Genomic DNA, 21,096 nt, shown 5'->3' with positions numbered 1-21,096 from the left:
TAGATGAGCACCAACAAAACTCGAATGAAGTTTAAGTTCAACCGAAAATGTTAATGCTGCTGTTCCGATTTGTTGAAGGTGGTTACTGTGTGTCTGTATACATACTCCCATATACGCATATATGTATATACATAGGGTATAAAGTATTGGCGGGGCCTTGCACTGGGGGCAGCAGAAGGGCAGAGTATGAAGTGATGTTTCAGTTTTGCAAAAATTGCAACTAATGCTGAGCGGCTCTTGAAAAACATAATGGGAACTTTAAATTGCATTTCCCTTTCGAAGCCGAGTAATGTTTTTTGCTGCATTGAGATTGTTACTGTGTATATACATATGTATGTATGTGTGGTTTTTCAAGTATTTTCAGTAAACAAAACATTTTTATATCGTTTGCTTTCAATGAGCAAGTTGGTCTGCTATTTTCTTTCGTTAATTGTGACCCTAGGAGTCATTCGAGTTTTTTAATAGTATGAATTTAACTTTATTTGTTGAGTAATGGGTTTTTACATAAATGTTTAGGTGAGGTGAGTATAATATTTATTTTTCTTAGGCTTAGCTTTTATTTTTCTCGATAGCGTAGCTCCTTTCCTAGTGAGATTGTGACAACCTCTTAAAGGTTTTGGTACTAATACGCAGCGCTAGATGTAACAAATGGAATTTTACATATTGACAAAGGTTACAATTTGAGATTGAATGCTGAAGACGGGACCAGTATTTCCAAGATATATTTCTTATAACTCTGTAAAGATGAACATATTTCTAATCAGGAGATTATACCTCTTAGAAAGGTATTACTGTTGACGAAATTTTATACTATAATATTTAGTTTTACACAATTGACTGAATCATCCTTTTAAGGGATTTCTAATGAAAGCAGGTAATATTACCCTTACCGTTTCATCTAATAACTCCTAAATCTACTTGAAATTTCTCGCAATTTTCATAAACCAAATTATATATATTTATTTATAAATTAATTTATTTTCACATAAAAACTATTTATTTACGAATTTAGGTACAACTAAATTTAAACTAAATATCTATGCAATAAATAAAAAATTACAAATAGTTTAATGTGTTATAAAAATACTTTTTTACTAGGGTTATATCACTTAAGGTCCTTTGAGCGGTGGCTCCGTAAAACCTTCATTCTTTGATGCGCAGCGCACGTCGTATGGTTCATTTGGAAGTACATCACCACTTAGTTCAATTAATTTATCTAAGGGGCATTGGAAATTACAGCCTGGTACTGTCAGCTTCTCTATTGGCGCTTTGGCATGACTTCGAAAGTAAACCTAAAATCTCAGGAGACCTCATTAAAGACGATTCTGCAGCTGAGTGTTCAACAATTAATAAATAACTCACCTCTACATAATACTCTCCGTTATCCTTATTCTTGTGCAATTCAAAAATAGTCATAACCGAGTAACGTGGCAACTGTCGCTTCCATATTTTCAAGCTCGACAGAATATTGACCACAGTCGTGTCATGTCCTGTATAAATAAACATTTTTCGTTCCTGTGGCTTCAGTTTGTCATTGCGTTTTTCCAGCATTTCTGTAAACATTTTCTGCAAAAATGGTCCAGCTTTTATCTTTTGCATCTCTGACGTATAAACATTGTAAATGTAACTTTGATCGGTTAGGAACTGCATTTGTTGAGGAAAGTAACTCTTCGTCCAATCAGGAAGTTTTAGACCAAATTCTTGCTATAAAAGTATGCCATTATTTTTTCGTTCATAATTTGTTGAGGGATTGAATAATTACCTCTGCTAGAAGTGTTAGGTAAAGCGATTGTACATCTTCCGGTTGTGTTAAATTCATGCCGGTTAAAAGTGACAACTCGCTCAGCATGTCGAGGTATGGTTCGATTTCCGCTTTTACATTTGGCAACTCTAAAACTTCACTTAAAGCCTCAAAATAACGCGGACAAGGTGTGCGCACCAACAGTAACTGTTAATAAAATTAAAAAAACATTGAAATTAATATTTGACAAAATTTTGAATGCATAAAATCGAATGCTATTGGCGCCTTTAAATGTTAGAATCTTCACTTACAGAATCCTCATTGAGTGGCTGCGAAAATACCGGCACCGGTTGCCAATTATATTTCGGATGCCATTCCATGGGTGTATCTTTTGGAGGGAAAAAACTCGCTAAGACTGTTTGCAGGGTCATGTGGGTGCGTGCAACACCCGTTGCTTGTGCGTGCACTGCCTGTAGTAAGTAACAAATACAATATATATAAGTACATATGTAAATATTAGTTCAACATGCTACAATTTTAGCAACAGGATTGCTAATAAAATAAATCCAAACAGTTTTGCCGCCCAGCGTTTGACCGGAATGGAGTGCGCATCACATTGATATTCGATGCTCTACTACTACCACACTGCGACATTCCGTTTCCGGTGTCAAGCGCTGAGCTGACCTGTACTTACGTCTGGCGTATAGTATGGCGACAAGAAGTCTGCGTAACGCTTGCGCAGCCACGTTCCAATGCCAAATAGCTCACGCTTGCCGTTCTTCATAAGAGGCAGGTTGTTGAAGTCAGTTTTTGTGAATAATGATTTCCGTCAAATAAATTTTGATACCATATATGTATGCATATATATGGAAGAGAAATAGGAGACAAATAAAACAAATAAAAAAGTATGTTAGTAAAAAGGCAAGTCAAAAGAATAAATATAAAAAACCTAAAATAAATTATAAAAATATACAAAAATAAATAAAAACCTGAAAATTTACTCTGCAGTAACTATCCATGTAAAAATTATATATTGTAGTATAACTATTTCTTCTGTTGCTATAACTTACATTGGTTATGTGCCCCCATCCGAAAGGAGAGAATGTCTGGTTAATGTGAGGGTCATTCGGATATGTGTCTGCGGGTGTTCGTGGTCCGTGGCGGAAAACCTAGAATTGTAAATGATACTCATAAATCGGTTAATATATGTACATACATATTTAGGTAATATAACTATATAATTAATTATATGTTATAACTTTAGAATCTTTTATATGCTCGTCTCTTTCGCCTATTTTAGGGTATAAGGACAGGGTATATTAAGTTTGCCACGAAGTTTGTAACATCGAGAAGGAAACCTCGGAGACCTTCTCAAGTGTATGTATTAATGATCAGCTTAACGAGCAGAGTCGAGTTAGCAATGTTCGTATGTCCGTACATATGTATTTATATACTCGAACTAGTCCCTTAGGTTTTGCGATATCAATCTGCCAATCTATCAATTTTACAAACGTCCTTTTTTCCCAAGAAGCTGTTCATCTGTCGATATCGGACCACTGTAGGATATAGCTGTTATACAAACAGACTAATTAAAATCAAGTCCTCGTATAGAAAACTCCATAAAATTTGCTTCACAAAATTTGGCATAGATTAATGTCCGAGACAGCGCTACAATATTCTACGAAGACCGAAGAGGGTGTTCATTTTTTGTATGTGAAGCAATCACATTGCTTTCGTGTGATCTCAATTAAAGAGTTAAGGGCATCGATAAGAACTGAGACAATTGCGACGCACACGCTTCGAGTGAAAATCGTTTAAAAACTGAAAATTTAACACAATGATGTGTGCATAAATAATTACATAAAAATGCCAGGGTAACATTATATAACACAAAGGCATCAGCATTATTTCATATGACTTTTTACTGGTCTTTAAGTTAACTTATAAAAGTTGAACACTGAAATATTTGCAACATATATTCAATACCATATACACATTTTATTATGACATATGAAATATGTGTCTAAATTTTTGTATTGGTAGTTACTGAAAATTAAAAACAAAATTTATTGTTGTGGATCTGTTTGGCAACTACAATATGCGCCAGACACCAAAAACATTGCCACTCGACCGGTAAAAGCAAATCTCAGTCTGCAGTTTTGGTACAAAAAAACTTTTAATGAATCCCTACGCTGTTCAGATGAAGTTTTAAACTGGAAGTACCCACCATTTATCAGTTAGAATTAGAGAAAACATTATATATTTCTTTATACTTAAAGTGTTATAGATATGAGTTTATTCCAGCTTGCCAATGCTTTGTTTCGTAAACACTGTGTTTAAATTTTTAGTATAAAAATAATAATATTAAGTGCATATACGGTAAATCGATCGATCACTTTTCACAGAAAATAACCGCAGTTAAAACACGTCCAATAATACTTCAATTGTCAATCCGATTATATTGCTGACTTATAATACTAATAATATAAGTAAACACGAGCTTATTACATGCACGCCCATAAATGCACTTCCCTCACATAAAATACTATGACTTATCACTTTAGAGATGTAATTAATATAAAACTGTCATAGAACAGTTTCAAGTGCGACTTTGTCATGTGCTCGTGTATTGCACCGAAACGTGCGTAGTATTAGCATATGTTTGTTTGTAAGCACATCTGCGCGTTTACCGTATTATCAACTCACCACATGTAGTAATTCCAAAGTATCAGCATCAGCTTTGTCTATGGACACGAATGAAAAAACGTTTGAATTCAGCAAACATAAGAGTAAAAGCACCACCGCCACCGCTGCGCCAGCCATCGCTAGACGATGTTTATTAGAGAAATGTGTGCGCGACATTTCAGATTTTACTTTTATACGAAAATTTCAAATATTCTACAATTTATTATTTGTTTATCAATATTACTCTTTTTTAAAGTATGATCGCTGTAGTATACGTTGTCTTTTCAAAATTTTACTTGGCTTTAGCCTGCATCTATGTCTGTATATATGGTTGTGTGTATGTGTGAGAGGTATACTTAGGTGTACAGCTTAACATATGTATGTATGTACGTAGATTCTAATCGAGTGAGTATAGTGCTTATTCCATATTCTACTGTAGTGTTAAAACCTTAATTAAAAAGAAATATGATAATTATTAACACGATTGGTCTGGGTCGCAGCTGAAATACACTACACTTTTATTTAGTTCGGTATATATTTTTATATTTTCTTAAAATATACCTTTTTATTTTGTATTAAGTATGTAAACACATCCGATATTTAAAGAGTTGCAAGAGTAGCAACGACTTCAATTACTGATTAAAATTTATTTCTCTGGACCAACTAGTCTTCAAAAGAATTGGCTTAAGAATCACACTCAGCTTCAAAGAATTCATTTATGCAGTATTGGCTAACTGTAAAATGATTCAAAGTTATAATAGTTTTTTACTTTGGCAGAAATTTTTTATTATACCCTGAATGGTGTATATATAATTTGTCACGAAGCCGATATCGGACCACTATAGCATATAGCAGCCATACAAATTGAATGATCGGAATCAAGTGCTTGTATGGGAAACTTTTTCATTTGACAAGATATCTTCACGAAGTTTGTCATGCATTATTATATAAAGCAACAATGTAATTTTGGAAGGAATTTTTCAGATCAGATCACTATAGCATGTAGCTGCCATACAAACTGAACGATCGGAATCAAGTTCTGTGAAGGGTATTATAGCTTCGGTGCAACCGAAGTAAATAATTTTTCTTGTTTAATTAAATATAGTAATTATTGAAGCTGTCAGCGGTAGCTTGCATGTTGGATTGAAAATAAATTTTGAGATGTATGAACATATGTATACAAATTTACATGCATGCGCATTTACAATTGCACAAATGAACAATTCATAAATCAATCACTTTACAATTTGAAGTGTTTCAACAATGCGGATTAAAACATTGTAGATGCAGTTAATTGGACTACTTGCATTCCTGATTATCCCAGAACTTGCCGAATTACATTGCATTCAGACACTTATACATATAATTATTATCCATATGCATTAGTTTCCAAAATGAGTATGCAGAATGAATAAATAAATAAATAAGCATTACAGTGTTGATTATAATATTTTATTTGAAGATGATCAACATTTATTGATGTTTTATCAATACATTACATACAGTAATAATAGAGAAGGATTGAATAGCTATTGTGAAAGTGTTGGATCATCATTTAATATTAACCTTTCATTTCCCACCCCTCTGGTAATTTTGAACTGCTTTGAAGAAAAATGTAAATAAATTTAAACATTTCTTAGGCTTAGTTATTACTAACATCCTTCATGTTTTCGTCGTCAACACGTAATTTTTTAACACCGATTGGCGTAAACATTTTTTTTAATGGAAGTTCGACCCCATAAAAAGAAAATTGTGAAGATCCTTTAACAAATTTCAGTATGTAGCCATATACCCATAGATACATATGTGTATGATATTATATATTAAATAAATTGGAAACTATAAAAAAAAAACATTTTTTTGTAAGTGATTGTGAAAATAACATTTCCTAAGATTACTTGTAATTAAAATTAAAATATTCTTAAATAACTACTATATTAGAGATTATCACATTTCGTATATCTTTTTGTACTATCACTACAGATTATATTATAAATAGCATTCCGCCAACCTCAGCCGCTGTAATAGCTTAGTCGCTACCTTCACCTTTTCATTCCTAAACTTTCACAAAATCTTTACAAACGCTGTATATTTTTTGGAAATACACTTAATAAGCGGAACGCGTGCACCTAATGTAGAGTACCAGCTAGACTGTTAGCGTATGCATTAACGGTAATTAAAACAACAGGTTTACCAAAATTTGCGTTTGATGTAAGGTGAGAGCAAGTAAATGTCAAGATTTTTTACAAACACAAATAGGCGTGCTCTGATTAGCTAAACACTTAATTAACATTCTTAATCTCCACTTAGTTGCAGATGAGCGATAAAAAAAGCCATTTCGTTTGTATTCAAGGCTGACACACAAGCACATTTAATTTATAGGTAATACATAGTTTTTTTACTTTTAACGCATTTTATCTGCATTTACGGTTATACTGCGACACTTATCAAACACCTGAATGTCGTTCCCATTGATTCTCTAGCATTTTTTGTTCCAATATATCTATTTGCATAATTATAACATACACAAAGAAAAGCAATTAAAACACACTAGCAATAATAATGGAAATCCCGCAAAATGACAGTTAGTTAGTACAACGCGCAGCGATTGGCAGTCGAGCGGCCGATCCGCGAACTCCGGCGTCGAATTACTGGCAGTGGATAAGTTAGATAGCACACGAAAACGCAGTCTCTTGTTATCTTCACGTCGATTTTACTGTTCTCTGGTTATGATCTATTATATGTATAGATATGTATGTAAATGCGAGTACCTATTGTATTCGAGTTGAACTCTCCGCTCAACGTAATAATTTGTTTATGTTGTTTCATTTGATTTTTGTTACTGTTGCTATTGTTGTTTCGTGCGCCTGTTTTCGCCAGCACAATTGCTTTCGAGCGAATTGAAAAGCACGAGTAGGTTTCACTTTGCCCTTCAACTTTATATTACACCTTTGTAAGTCGATTTATATGCACTTATTTATTATAGGAGTATATACATACACATATGTATGTACCATACGTACATATGTCAAGCCGCTGGTTTTTGTGTAAACTTATATTTTTACGAACATTATGCGGGTGTCTAAACGCTTACACATGACGATATATACAAAATGCACGGCACTAATTTGAACTTAATATAAGGCAAAAATTACTGTATCGCCCCAATTTAAGTAAAAAGTTCCCAGTTTCAAACCGCAAAATTAGCACACGGCCGCTGTGTACTCATGCGAAAGAACTTTTGATTCAAGAAATATCACGAAAGCGGCAGCTGTGAACTTACACGCGTTTACGTGTATTTATATATGTGTGTACATTTGTGTCCATATGTGTTCTCAATAAAATGACCCGTGCATAAAGGTAGACAGGTAATGAAGTTATTTATATGCCTCTTTTATCATTTAAGCAATAAGACAAGTTTGCCAATAAAACAATAATAAATTTAATTTTATTTTGGGTAGACTGATGAAAGATTGCAGCGATTTTAATGAATTATGTGTTGATCATTAGGAATCTGACAGGAAGCGGGTATTATTCGGTGTTTGAAAGAGATTGTGGTTGCTGCATCGAAATTCTTCCGTTTTCTTAACCAAGTACCACTTTGAAAGCGTAAACAGTTGAGAGCTTTTTCGGTCAAAAATAAATCGTAAATAAAAAAATTGGGTATACGGACACATTCAGGACTCGGCTGGTGATATATCGGCATTAAAAATATTAAAAAATTAATAAAGATTATTTAATTCACTCGGAAAGTACCACGTTTGGTGCTTTTTGCGCAATTCTAAGGGCGTAGAAAAAATAGAATGAACTATGATTTGCGGGGGGAATTGTGTGTGAGTAAGTTCATTGAATACAAAAATTTTAGTTGCATTTCAAAAGCAGAAATAAAATGAAGAAATGTGTGATCCAGATTATTAATAAATTTTTACAGCTTTGGCGGTAGTATACTACTACTGCTCGTAGTTTTGACCACCACCTTCACTTTTTCTACTAAATCTCCTTGGTACTAGCTTTTAATTTTTTAATAAATAAAATTTAAAAAAAATAGTAAAATAAGAATACTCACAAACATCTAAAAAAAAAATACAAAGTAAAATTTGTGAGGCTGCCAGTAATGCTGTACAATCACTAATAAGAACAACACTTTTCAGCGTAGCGCTTTTAAATACTCACAAGCCTATAAGCATTTAAAGAACAGTAATGCTTGCAGATGTATAGGTTTGAAATGATTAGTGTGTGATCTCTGAGAATAATAAATAGTTGGTCTTAGTCAGTTTGAACAGCACGAGACTTGCACGAGAAAGCTCAGCTTCACAAAGCAAGTAGGACAGAATGATAAGCCGAGTTTAGATTTGTATTATATGATAGGCGCCAATATTTGCAAATTATGTTGCATTAATACAAGCTTACTCAGCTATAATTAGACTTCATTATAAAGAAATTAAAATCAGATTTTGTTTGTTTTCTTAATAAAATTGATGAAAATGTATTTTGAAATGAAACCTACGCTTATCTCAGGTTAAATTTTTATTAAATAAAGCGTAGTTTAATTATTATTTTTTACTTGGGTAGATCAGGAAATTGAAACATATTGACATATAAGACTTTATATGTAAGACATGGTTGTATATAACCGTTAGCCGATGTACATATGTACATATACTCAGCCCATTTCATAAAGGAATACTATATATAAAATGAACGAAGCAATAAAATTAATACAAATTAAAATCAATGAATTTCAATTTTTGGCAAACATTGAATTTAAGATTATGTCTGTCGATAACACGTACAAGTAACAGTCTGACATGAAATTAGAAGTGCGACTTAAAAACCACAGTTGGTTAATTACTTAAATTTTATTTTACAATCTCTTGAATTTTAATTGCTTTGATAAGACATCAATAAAAATTTCATTTGTGTATGCGCATTATTATGTTACACGTGCTTAAAAAGCATTAAGTGACGTCAACAATAGTTAATACAAGTAAAGTGACTTTGAAGGCATGAATGATTATTGAAAGAAATTTAAATTTAAATTAGGTAGGAGCAACACTCATTTTAAATAATAACAACAACGTAGAATTTAAGCCCTTAACATGCCAGAATAGAGAAACATACGAATGTTTTGAGAGCAGTAGTATAAGCTAAAAGATGTGGAAAATGATAACCCTTTGGATAGAAATATACGGTAAATGCTTTAACACATATTTGCATTACAGGTTCTGCATTTTTATCAAAACAATGAAAGGTTACCTCAAGGTATTTCTAACGAACATTTGATCATGAATAATACATATATATATGAATAATATCTGGATGAGAGAACATTTTCTTGGTAAATATTTCTAATTGCTATGAAAATGTGTAGAAGAAAACTTTTTGAAAGAGAAAGTTTCCAATGTTCTACTGCTTTCAAATTTAGTTCTTTCTTAATTTCTTGTAAAGCTTCAAAAAATATTTTCTTGCTTACCTGAACGTAAAGTTTAACCACAAACACCTTCAGTAGTTATTGTAGTAGCAGAATTTTATAGAAGACTTGTTTTGAAAGTTTGCAAAACACTGTTACTAATTAAAAATGCATTTTATATAAACAATCACATTGTGTTCGAATGCAATTTATTACCTTGAACCTTTCTCAGGCATTGCAATATAATATAAGTATACCTGTGGCTTATCTGTTCTAAACAAATACTGCTTACAAAAAAAGACCGGTATGAGTATCTTGACGTTACTTAGCTATTTTAATGTTATTATTATTAAATTTTAATTAGATGTTGTTATGTGATCACATTTGTGCAATTAGCCAGACAAACGAACTCGAGCTGTTCGTAGATAATGTTTGTTTAACATTCCTTTTCCAATTTTCATTTGCGCACCCATTATTAATGATTAAGTCGTGTAGGTCAATAATTGTAAACAGATTACATTCCATAGCAATAGATCATCACTCAAAAGAAGGAGGCGGAATATATAGTTTTATGTGAGATGATATCTACGTTTACAATGCCCTCTAGATGACAACCTGAAACTTAACAGTAGAAGCGCACAAAATTCGTTTGGTTTCATGAAACTTAGGTAATGGACAATAACTCGTCAGACATTGATGTGTGCACGCTTTCAGAAAAGTGTAGCCGAATGGCGAACATCTAACTTTAAAGTTTTAAACGTTACAGTTAAAGCTGCGAATCAATGAAAAGGTATAGGAATCTCGTATATTGTGTCTGACATTTAGATGAATAAAAACGACAAAATAGATATAAGTAATATAATAAGTATTTAATTACTTTCTCACTTTCCAACTAGATTCCAATATACCATACACAACAGCAATCATAAATTAAAAATATTAATACTTTTTGCACTTAATATTAATACTTGTTTTATAAATAAATTTTACTAAAGTTTCGAGTTCGGGTCACGTTCCACTGAACGCTTTGGCGGCTCAACGAAATTAGGATTTTTCGCTTTGCAACGCTCCTCATATGTTTCATTTGGTATAACATCAGCATTCAAGTCAATTAGTCTATCCAGCGGGCATTGTGCGCCACAATTCGGCACAGACAGCAACTCAGCACAGCCGTCCTCACTATTTCGTAAATAAATCTGCAAAATATCATTAGAAAACCATTACTATAAGCGTAATTAAGTAGGTCCGAGTATGTAAGCATGTACGCACCTCAATGTAATATTCGCCGGTTTGCTGGTTTTGGTGTAACTCGAAAATAAGTGTAACCGCAAAGCGCAACATTTGACCTTTCCATAGATTCAACGACGCCATTATGTTGCCTACCGTCCAGTCATGGGCAGCATAGATGAATAGCTTACGATTACCGGGACTAAGTTTGCTATTACGCTTCTCCAACATCTCGGCAAACATCTTCTTAAGGAAGGGACCACCTTTAATCTTTTGCATTTCTTTCGTGTAGGCGTTATAGATAAAGCTTTGCTCGGCTAAAAATTGCATTTTTTTGGGAAAGTAATCCTTCGTCCACGTTGGCAAGGTGTACCCGAATTCTTGCTAATTTAAATAAATATATATTATTGGATATTCAAATTTGTGAAATTAGCACCAATGAGAGGTCATAAAATGAGCACAGCCACACTGAAAAGTTGGTAACTTTTAAAAGAAACAAGTAAGGAAGGGCTAAGTTCGGATGTAACCGAACATTTTATACTCTCGCAAAGTCAAATGGTATACTCGTTTTAGATTTCTTTGTGGATTGACTGATATTTTCGGTAGAAGGTCAACTATAGTCACTGGGGTCCACATATTAATACTTAGGGGCTTGAACAGTTTTGACTCGATTTAGACAATTTTTGGTCACAATGTGGCATACTTCAAACGCATTATTCACGCAAAGTTTTACCCCGATACAATCATTTTTGCTTGATATCATAGTGGAAAGTGACAGAATCAGATGGAATTGAAAATGGTGTTATATGGGAAATAGGCGTGGTTGTAGTCCGCACTATGACATAGAAATATGAAAAGAACGTTATGCACCGAATTTGGTTGAAATCGGTTAAGCAGATCTCAAGATATGGGTTTTCACCTAAAAGTGGGCGGTGCCACGCCCACTGTCTAATTTGAACGCGGTTCCTATACAGTCATCTCATACCATCCCAGAGATAAAATTTAATGTCTCTGGCGTGTTTAGTGCTTGATTTATCGCGCTTTTAGTAGTCTTTAACAGTACCGTTATATGGGGAGTGGGCGAAGTTGCCACCCGATTTCAACTATTTTCACACCGTCAATAGAAGTTCTAAAAACACTTGCTTCCAGGGAATTTTGTTATTATAGCATTAGCGGTTTAGGAGATATGCGGGATCACGCCCACTTAAAAAAAAATTTTAACTTCAGATGCCCCTCCACCAAGTTTTATAAAGATATCTCAATTTTTACTCAAGTTAGAGCTTGCACGGACGGACGGACGGACAGACAGTCACCCGGATTTCAACTCGTCTCTTCATCTTGATCATTTATATATATATAACCCTATATCTAACTCGACTAGTTTTAGGTGATATAAACAACCGTTAGGTGAACAAAACTATTATACTCTGTAGCAACAGGTTGCGAGAGTATAAAAATTGTAGTATTCTCGGTAATTTTTATGTTACTTGTGTTTAACTCTTAATATTGTAATATTAACAAAGCTTTCAGATATAAAATCGAATGCTGAATTTCTCAATAGTTGGATAGTTAGTGATAGATAGATAGTGAATTACTCACCTCTGCTAATAGAGTGTTGTAAAGAGAATTCACATCATCGGCATTTTTAATAGGCACTCCAGCTAATTTAGTCAAGTTTTGAAAAAGATCTTCCTGCTCCGCCAATTCAGCTTTCACCTTCGGCAATTGAAATACTTCATCGCGTGCCTCGAAAAAACGCGGACAGGGTGTGCGAACTAAAAGCAGCTGAAAAAATCAATAAAAAACATTTAATACTAACTCTGAGTGGTAACTTTATAAATTCTTACCGAGTCTTGCTCCAAAGGCTCTGAGAAAACAGGTATTGGCTGCCAATTATATTCGGTATTCCATTCCATATCGGTACCACGCGGCGCAAAGAAGCTGGCTAGAACGGTAGACATAGACATTAGCGCACGCGGTGATGCCGTTGATTGAGCGTAAACGTACTATAAAGATGCATTAAATAATTATGTATATTAATATGTACAAAAAGTACATTTAAACAAATATTAAAAATACCTCAGGAGAATAGTGCTGCTCCAGAAATTTTCCATAACGTCTGTGTAGCCACTCTCCAAGGTGGTATAATTCGACTTTTCCTTTCTGATATTTAGTAAATAAGGTAAAAACAATTGAATTACAATACAGTTATTTTTAAAAAAGTGAAAAATCCCACTTGTTACTCACATTTGTTACATGACCCCAACCTGTGGGATAAAACGTATCGTTCACGTAAGGATCATTTGGATAGGTGGTCACCGGAGTGCGGGCACCGTGACGAAACACCTGTAAAATTTGGTAAATCATTATTCTTATTATCCAACTTATAATTCAATTAATATCGTTTGTTCAAATGTCTTGATGTTATTTCGAAATTCATAAATAATTATATATTAACATTTATGAGTTTTCACATATTAATTTATTTGACCCAGAAATCTTTTAATTAAAATAAAAAGAAAGAAGAATTTCAACTAACTCAAAGTGCGAATGACGCAAAAACGAAACGAAAATATATGTATATAATATTGTATGTGTACGATTAAAGGGATTGCCCTCTTATTTTAGTCAACTGAGAAATCCAGTGAATGAATTGAGTTCAGTTTAACCATTTAATTGCCTCGAAATAATTTTCGCTAAAAATTTATGAATTCATATTTTTTATTTTTTTTTATTTTATTTCTTTTATTATAAAAGGTGAAAATTATTTTCAGGACACACGTTTATTGAGTTATATTCTCCTATTGATACTACCGACTGGAGTAATACATACATAGGCTTGAATAATGGTAGGTGCTTGTATGACCAAACCGGATTACAAAATTAGAGTTTCGAGTTTTCGACTAAATTAACATAAAGCATTTTCATAGAACTCGAATTTTTGCGTGTCAAACTGTTCGAATTGTCATACGTCCCAGTTGCAAGTTAATTAAGTGCAGTGAGTTGATTCACTATTTTAAAATATCTGAGTGTCTGTGGCTTTGGTGCTTTTTTCTCACTGCAAAAGCAGTAGATTTGAGTTAAGTTTTTTGCTCTCATTCTGATTAATACCAATTGACAATAAATTCTTGTTTATTACCCATAAACATTTTATCACTGAATTTTTGTAAAGCTGTTATGACTTATTGCTGCTGATTTGATTTAGATTTAAATTGCATCAGTCTTCTTTAAGAAAAGTGACAAGTGGGTTTCCTTTCAAAATTGAATTTCAAAATAATTATGAATTCTCTGTAATATGATTAATGTTTACCATTAACAGTCATCATTTCCTTGATTTAATACTATTTTAATTCATTATAGGTTATTAAAGATTAATATTTAATATTATCTTAACTAATGTCTGCAAGGCAAATATTCTCATTTCATTATCTAGGTATATGAACTAATAGTTTTAACGTCGTCTACCACTTGCTGCGTTAAAGCTTGATGTATCTTTATTTACGAAGCATTTCGTGTATTGCACACTACTATGCCTACTGGACCAAGGCTGCATAAAAACATATCTTCACGTATAAGTCCATCATAAACAACACCAGAATAATATTTCTTTTGCTGTTATGCGATGACGGAGGGAAGGCCTAGACCCCAATAGTATCTCACGTGTATTATTAAATCCAAAACAGCACTTTTCGACAAAAGTAACCGAAGTTGATACAACTAGTTGATAGTAAGAGAAAATTTTGACAATCGGATGGGTTAATAGTGCTCTGAACATATATTGTATATGTAACTGAATTGTTGTTGTAACTTTATTTTATGAAATATAAGTATGTAGTAATATAATTAATGAAGCATTGTAGAAATTTGGGTTTAAGAATAAGCTTTCGTTACCAACACTTACAATATGCACAAGCTTCAGCATAGAGTTCGAGTTGTTCACCGACACTGTGGGACAATTAACGTCGTTTATCCACCTATTAGTTTCCCCTCGCCGGCCAGTGGTGGTGTAAAAATATATGAGAAATACCAATGCTATTACAACACAAAGGCTCAGCAATATTATGACATGTTTGCGCGTGATTTTTTGAAGAAACATTTTTGAGTAAAAACACAATTACACACACGAAAAAGTAATTTTAAACACGTCGCGTAGCCAAACCGGTCATTAGCCGGAAGGAAAGTAATTAACGAACAAATGAAAGCACCAAAAGCTGAGATTTAAAATTAGACACAAGCTTGAAAGTATATTTGTATTAATTTTTTACACAGAACTGCTCTTAACAGCTTCAAAAACAATCTAATCATTCGTTCAGCGCAGCACTTAATGTTAAAATGAATAATTATTGTAAACTGCTGCGTATTCGAGACTCGTAGCTTTGTTTGTATATACAATTGGTTTTAAAAGTGAACGTGCGCCGACCGACACTGCACTGAACTGATTGGATTCGCTCTTGATTCTAAACTTTATGACTGATTCGAAGGCGGATTATATCTCAGAAGTTGAAGTGGTGCGGCAGCCGCTGCCATACAGAACTCGAAATGTACTTCCGTCGCTCGGCGTTTTATCCGGAAGGGAAATCACGAATGCACCGAAAGACTGATTTTAATTCATTCCGTTTAATTCTTTGAATCAGCTAACCTCCAGCTGCCAGCCAAACTTATGCTAGACAGAATGCGTTGCTTGACTAGTATCTTATACTTTTTTGTTTGTATATGTATATTTGCTCTTAAATTTCTAGAATTATTCTGTAGATACGTGAATGAGGTTGTGTATATGTACCATATGTATGTACACTTGTTTAGTTCTCGCTCTTTTTACTAGTGGTGCTTGGTTAAAAATTTAATTGAGCCATTATTATAAGTATAAACAACTGCGTATGTACATATGTGGGTATGTATCGTGTGATAGTTGAACATTTTCACGGAATTTCAAACAATTCAATAGTTCACTAATAATACAAATAATGAATGTACGTATATTGAAATTTAGATATTTTTCATTCGAGTTAAATAGGTGTATATTTCTGGTGAGTGTGAGATTTCCACTAAATTCTTCTTTTTTGCAGATTTTTGGTAAATTTTATAAATATATTTTTTTCTTGTTAAGCAATACCGCTATGGGATGGAAGTTATTGTTCCGTACTATCATTAGGCAGTACCTTTATTTGGACCAACATGAGAAGAAATTAGCATTAACTCCTTCGCTGGTAATGACAATCCTCCGGATGTATCTCTGCCTTTAACATGTTTCTCTTAAAATCAATCAACTGTTTGGAGTTCCATTCGTCGGATAACATGCAGAACAATTTAAAAAAAATGTCTAACGGTAGATACTTTTTACTTATTGCTGCTAATATCTCACCCTGTATTTATTTACGCTCAGTTCACGCATGTGAGTAAAAAGTAAGATATCAACGGGTGTCTATAGTATACTTGCTATAACTATTGTATTAATTTTCACACTATTTAATTTACTTTAAAAACACCGGAGGTCTCAAAATATTTTAAAACATAAACAGATAATTTTTAGCGGTTTTCTTTCGTTGGTGTATTTGGTAAATATTTTCTTGTCCTTTGAAGTTCTGCTTTCTTATGAATGCCACTCAGTATAATGGACATCATTAAGAGTAGATAATTTTGATTTAAAATTTTTTTCGTCGTAGCTAAAGTGAAAATATAATTTAGCATCTGATATAATAAATTATGTGTTGTTCCCATTTTTCTTGGTGGTTGCTAATTTTTATATCAATATCCTTCATAACAAGAATAATAATGCTCAGAGGCATACACCTCCCAAATACCAATCAAAAAAATACTTCCCGTAAAATCAATTTGACGTCCTGAGTCGGCTCTAAAGTTATAGGAACAGCAGAAACGTTAATCACAAATGGCGGTAGAAGTTCGGCCAAGAATCTACCTAAAGATTTAAGCGGTAATTATGTAAACGTGTATATGTCTATGGTATACATACGAGTAAGTACATATGTAGTTTATATGGGATTTAAAGAGAAATATTGGCGTTTCGCAGACGAAAGATAAGAGCGCTTAAATATTTCTCGCGGCAATTAACGATCATACAGAGTATACATAAGCATTATACAGTATATATGTATATGGTGTATACATATGTACAGGTTTATTTCAAGTCAAATTACAATGTGTATAACTACGTCGATTTATTGTGTTGTTAATCCTTAAGAAAACAGAATGGTTTTTTTAATTGATGTGAGCTAATTCGAGTTGGCTCAGTATGTATGATGATTATGAGAAATAAATTTTCTTCAACACATTGTTATTATTATTTCTTAAAAGTAGAACAAATATAAAATAAATAAATGGGTAATATCAACATAATATATTAACAACTTTTAACAAAGTTTATATTTTTTAATTGAAATCAAAGAGCGAAACTATGGTGAGTATATACAAGGTGCGTTCCAAAGTAAATAGGACTTTAAAAAAAAAAGACAGAACAAATGGTTTTATCGGCAAAATCAATTAATTTTATTCAAAATAGTCTACTTCTGCTTTAATACAGCTTTTTGCACGGTCCAAAAGCATGTCGAACGAGTGTTTTAGCTCGTTGCCCGGTATGGCCGCCAGTATGCCGGTGCAACCCTTTTGAATGGCCTCCACGTCTGCATAACGATTTCCTTTCATCGGCAAATGCATTTTTCCGAAAAGGTAAAAGTCGCACGGTGCAATATCAGGCGAATACGGGGTGTGGTTGATTGTTAAAATGTGATTTTTGGTCAAATAATCGGCCAGAAGCGTCGATCGATGAGACAGCGCATTATCGTGCAACAAACGCCAACTTCCATCTTCGTGATATTCGGGCCGAACACGTCGAATACGGCGCACCAAACGCTTCAAAACTCCAAGGTAGAATACCGCATTAACGTTTTGGCCGGGTGGAACAAATTCTTTGTGGACAATACCCTTGGAATAATAAAAACAAATCAGCATTGTCTTCACTTGTGACTTCTCCAGGCACGATTTTTTGGGTTTGGGCTCATTTCTCATTTTTGTCCTCACGACCACTTTGAAAACGTTGAAACCACTCGTGCACTCTGCTACGGGATAGGCAATCATCGCCATAAACTTGTTTCGGTAAAAGTTTTACCAATTTAAAACAAAATTTCATGTTGGCTCTTTGTTCGAGGCTCATTTTCGCACCGATGACAAAAACATACTGACACTTAAAACGCAATAACTTCACTTCCAATAAATGAAATGTCATGAAATTTTTACTGGAAGTCGATAAAGGATAGCAGATTCTAACGCACTAGTTGACATATAGAGTTTGCTTTGTTACTTTTTTACTGTTTACTTTGGAACGTACCTTGTATATTTTCCCGAAATAAAATTATATACATTGAAATTCAAACTTACGTTTTCAAAAAAATACTACAATTAGTTTTATTGATATTGTTATTATATTATTCTCAAATATGGAGAACAATGTTTAATATATCTCCTAAATTGAACTTAAATTATATAATCATATACTATGAACTTGTATGCAAGTACATACTACGTACATACATAAAAACATGAAAGGCTTTAATTAATTTTTATCGCAGCTACTTAACCTAAAATCTAAAATTTATTTGCATTTTTATGGTGTTTGTTATTTTAGGAAGCGAAACTAAATAATAGCGAGCGAAATTTTTGCGTTGGTTACATATGCTATAATAAAAAGATAGTGAAACGTGAATGTATCAAGCATATACATACATTCCCTGTAAGAAATAGCCAGCATTATAAATGCTTATGATCAATATTAATGAAACAACGCAATTCTCTAACCGTAAATTGCTTTTGCTTTTATGCAGTAATAGTTTCTTGTTTATAGTTTTACAGTTACATTGCTGCAATTACCTAATTATTTGTGGTTTATGCAGTTAAAATATGATGTAATAATGCAATTGCATTGCATAATTATTTAGTAGTTGATAAATAACACGTACGAGTATGTGTGTATATGAGTGTCTATGTGCATTTGTTGCACATTTTTTTCGCATTATGGGTTGAAGTTCCTTCCGAGTACTTAAGGATAATAAATAAGAATTATAATTACTAATATAAACATAGTATTTAATATATTCTTATATAACTAAATATTTTTTACATTCGCTGCCAGAAAACAAAGAAAACAATTTGTCTATTTATTTGACGTTATTTTTTATTTGATGTTGCCTTTACAGTGGCATTTTTGCCAGTTAACACCTTAACATTAGATGTACCAGATTTTTGGGTCTTTAAATACCTAATGCTTCACGAGTTATTGCGTATTTTGCAACCTAAAGTTCTCAAATATCTTAAATCGAATGCGGGACAACCTTTAGGATGCACAATGCTGAGTTTTTAATAAGCTTGAACTGAGTTTTGAGAACGAGTCACTGTATATTAACATCGGAGACCTTTTAAGCTCCAAGAATAAGTACTCGGTAAACATATCATATTTGAGTTTCATCCTATTACTTGAATAACGGATTTGTGGACAAAATTTGCATAACAGAAATATTACTTTAAAGTAAAAATATCACTTTCCACAATGATAACTATTCAGATAAGTCTTAAGTCATTGCAGCCAATTTATTGTAAGACAATAAGCCGATCAAGATAAACTTTACTATGAAGTTTGTAACACCCAGAAGGAAACGCAGGAGACCTTATGTAGTATACATATGTATGTATAAATGTTTAGCGTGACCAGCTGAGTCGATTTAACCATTTCCGTATGTCTGCCCGTCCGACTGTCTGTATATACGCGAAGGTACTAACCTCAGTTTTTGAGATATCGATCCGAAATTTTGAACTCGTCCTTTTCTTCCCAATAACCTACTCATTTGTCGGAACCGGCGATATAAGACAACTATAGAATAGCTGCAGTACAAACTGATCAATCAATATCAAGTCCTTGGAAGAAACAACTTTTTTATTTGACAAAAAGTCTTCACGAAATGTGACCGGAATTATATTCCAAGACAATAGTACAATTTCCGAACATATCCTCTAAATCGGGCCACTATAAAATATAGCTGTAAAACAAACTGACCGAACAAAATCAAGTTCTTGTATGAAAATCTTCATAGTAGGTCTTTTTTGTTATATATATATTTATAAAAGACAATATGACTTGAAAGAAGTAGCAAACCCTTTTCCTTTGGCTGCTCACGTTTTTAGATTTAGTTATATGTATAAATGCTATAAGAAATGCAGTTGTTTATTATGGGTTCGGTGCAGCCAAGGAAATATTTTTTCTCGTTTTCTTTGATTATTATTATTAATTTGAGTTTTACATCCACTCCACAGATAAATAATGTTTATACTTTAATTATGGTTGGGAAGATCCCTTCATACTCACTTCACCAACTTTGTCGAGTTACAGACTTCAGGGGTTCAACTTCTAATTTTAATTTTCTATACTACTTGATTGTTCAGATTTAGTAAACAGTTTGTTAACCGTCAAAATCTATGGTGTTGCGACAACGGTTAACTTATAAAAATGATATCGCTTGCGGTGATGGTTTCATTAAATAGTGGATTTTAAATGTCTGAGTATACCATATATATATGTACAAGTATATATGTTATATAAGCCTATACATATTTAATCAATTTGTAGTTTAGTTAGGGTGACCGTTAGTTTCGGAGATCGTCTATAAGCAAAGAAATGTGAATATGAATAAACATTCTTAATCCGTTTGTTATAAATATTACTACGAAATCCTGAAACATTAAAGTGCCTTTTAATAAACTAAAATGCGTAGAACATAGAAATCTGCACACATATACAAACACATATATATGTATTTCATTTATTGGTTTATTTGTATTTAATGTTCTATAGTAAGTGACATCTGCTTTTGATGTTGTTACAAGCTAATATATATGCATATGTATGTGTATACATAGCATAAGTATAAGCTGAGCATGTGCGTTGAAGCAAGCAACGGCTTCTTATAATCATCATACGCACTGTAGCACCTCGAAACTCAAGGGAAACGAACCTTTGCTAACATTTAAT

General features: G+C 33.0%; 2 protein-coding genes across 9 annotated transcripts; both read right to left on the bottom strand.

Annotated features, from left to right (window-relative positions):
- Positions 1-934: 934 nt before the first annotated feature.
- LOC106620578 (venom acid phosphatase Acph-1) lies at positions 935-8,513 on the bottom strand. Of its 8 annotated transcripts, none has more exons than XM_014239134.3 (8): positions 7,450-7,646; positions 4,448-4,874; positions 2,812-2,910; positions 2,436-2,519; positions 2,053-2,211; positions 1,763-1,948; positions 1,363-1,704; positions 935-1,292 (listed from the first exon to the last, which is right to left on the bottom strand). In XM_014239134.3, exons 2-8 carry the CDS (start codon positions 4,601-4,603, stop codon positions 1,110-1,112), a joined length of 1,209 nt encoding a protein of 402 aa, XP_014094609.1. In that variant the 5' UTR covers positions 4,604-4,874; positions 7,450-7,646; the 3' UTR covers positions 935-1,109. The 8 variants fall into 8 exon arrangements, with proteins under 8 accessions (XP_014094609.1, XP_014094596.1, XP_014094604.1 ...); XM_014239121.3 differs by lacking the exon at positions 7,450-7,646 and adding an exon at positions 6,621-7,069; XM_014239129.3 differs by lacking the exon at positions 7,450-7,646 and adding an exon at positions 6,829-7,069.
- A 2,171-nt stretch (positions 8,514-10,684) lies between these two features.
- LOC106620895 (prostatic acid phosphatase) lies at positions 10,685-15,723 on the bottom strand. The gene is made up of 7 exons (XM_014239555.3): positions 14,965-15,723; positions 13,311-13,409; positions 13,143-13,226; positions 12,911-13,069; positions 12,663-12,848; positions 11,106-11,447; positions 10,685-11,032 (listed from the first exon to the last, which is right to left on the bottom strand). The coding sequence occupies exons 1-7, from the start codon at positions 15,157-15,159 to the stop codon at positions 10,826-10,828; spliced, it is 1,272 nt and encodes a 423-aa protein (XP_014095030.2). The 5' UTR covers positions 15,160-15,723; the 3' UTR covers positions 10,685-10,825.
- Between the last annotated feature and the right edge of the window lie 5,373 nt (positions 15,724-21,096).

The sequence above is a fragment of the Bactrocera oleae genome, chromosome 6 (genome assembly GCF_042242935.1).
Source record: "Bactrocera oleae isolate idBacOlea1 chromosome 6, idBacOlea1, whole genome shotgun sequence".
NCBI lineage: Eukaryota > Metazoa > Arthropoda > Insecta > Diptera > Tephritidae > Bactrocera > Bactrocera oleae.
The sequence above is the reverse complement of the archived record's forward strand: the minus strand, read 5'-3'. Positions and strand labels throughout refer to the sequence as shown.

Coding starts and splice junctions, on each gene's coding strand:
- LOC106620578 (XM_014239134.3), bottom strand. CDS start 4,603: ATGTCGCGCACACATTTCTCTAATAAACATCGTCTAGCGATGGCTGGC. Junction 2,911..4,447: donor CTTTGGAATTACTACATGTG/GTGAGTTGATAA, acceptor TTACAATTCTAG/GTTTTCCGCCACGGACCACG. Junction 2,520..2,811: donor GATGGGGGCACATAACCAAT/GTAAGTTATAGC, acceptor CCTCTTATGAAG/AACGGCAAGCGTGAGCTATT.
- LOC106620895 (XM_014239555.3), bottom strand. CDS start 15,159: ATGTTTCTTCAAAAAATCACGCGCAAACATGTCATAATATTGCTGAGC. Junction 12,849..12,910: donor AGCCTTTGGAGCAAGACTCG/GTAAGAATTTAT, acceptor TGATTTTTTCAG/CTGCTTTTAGTTCGCACACC. Junction 11,448..12,662: donor ACAACACTCTATTAGCAGAG/GTGAGTAATTCA, acceptor TATTTAAATTAG/CAAGAATTCGGGTACACCTT.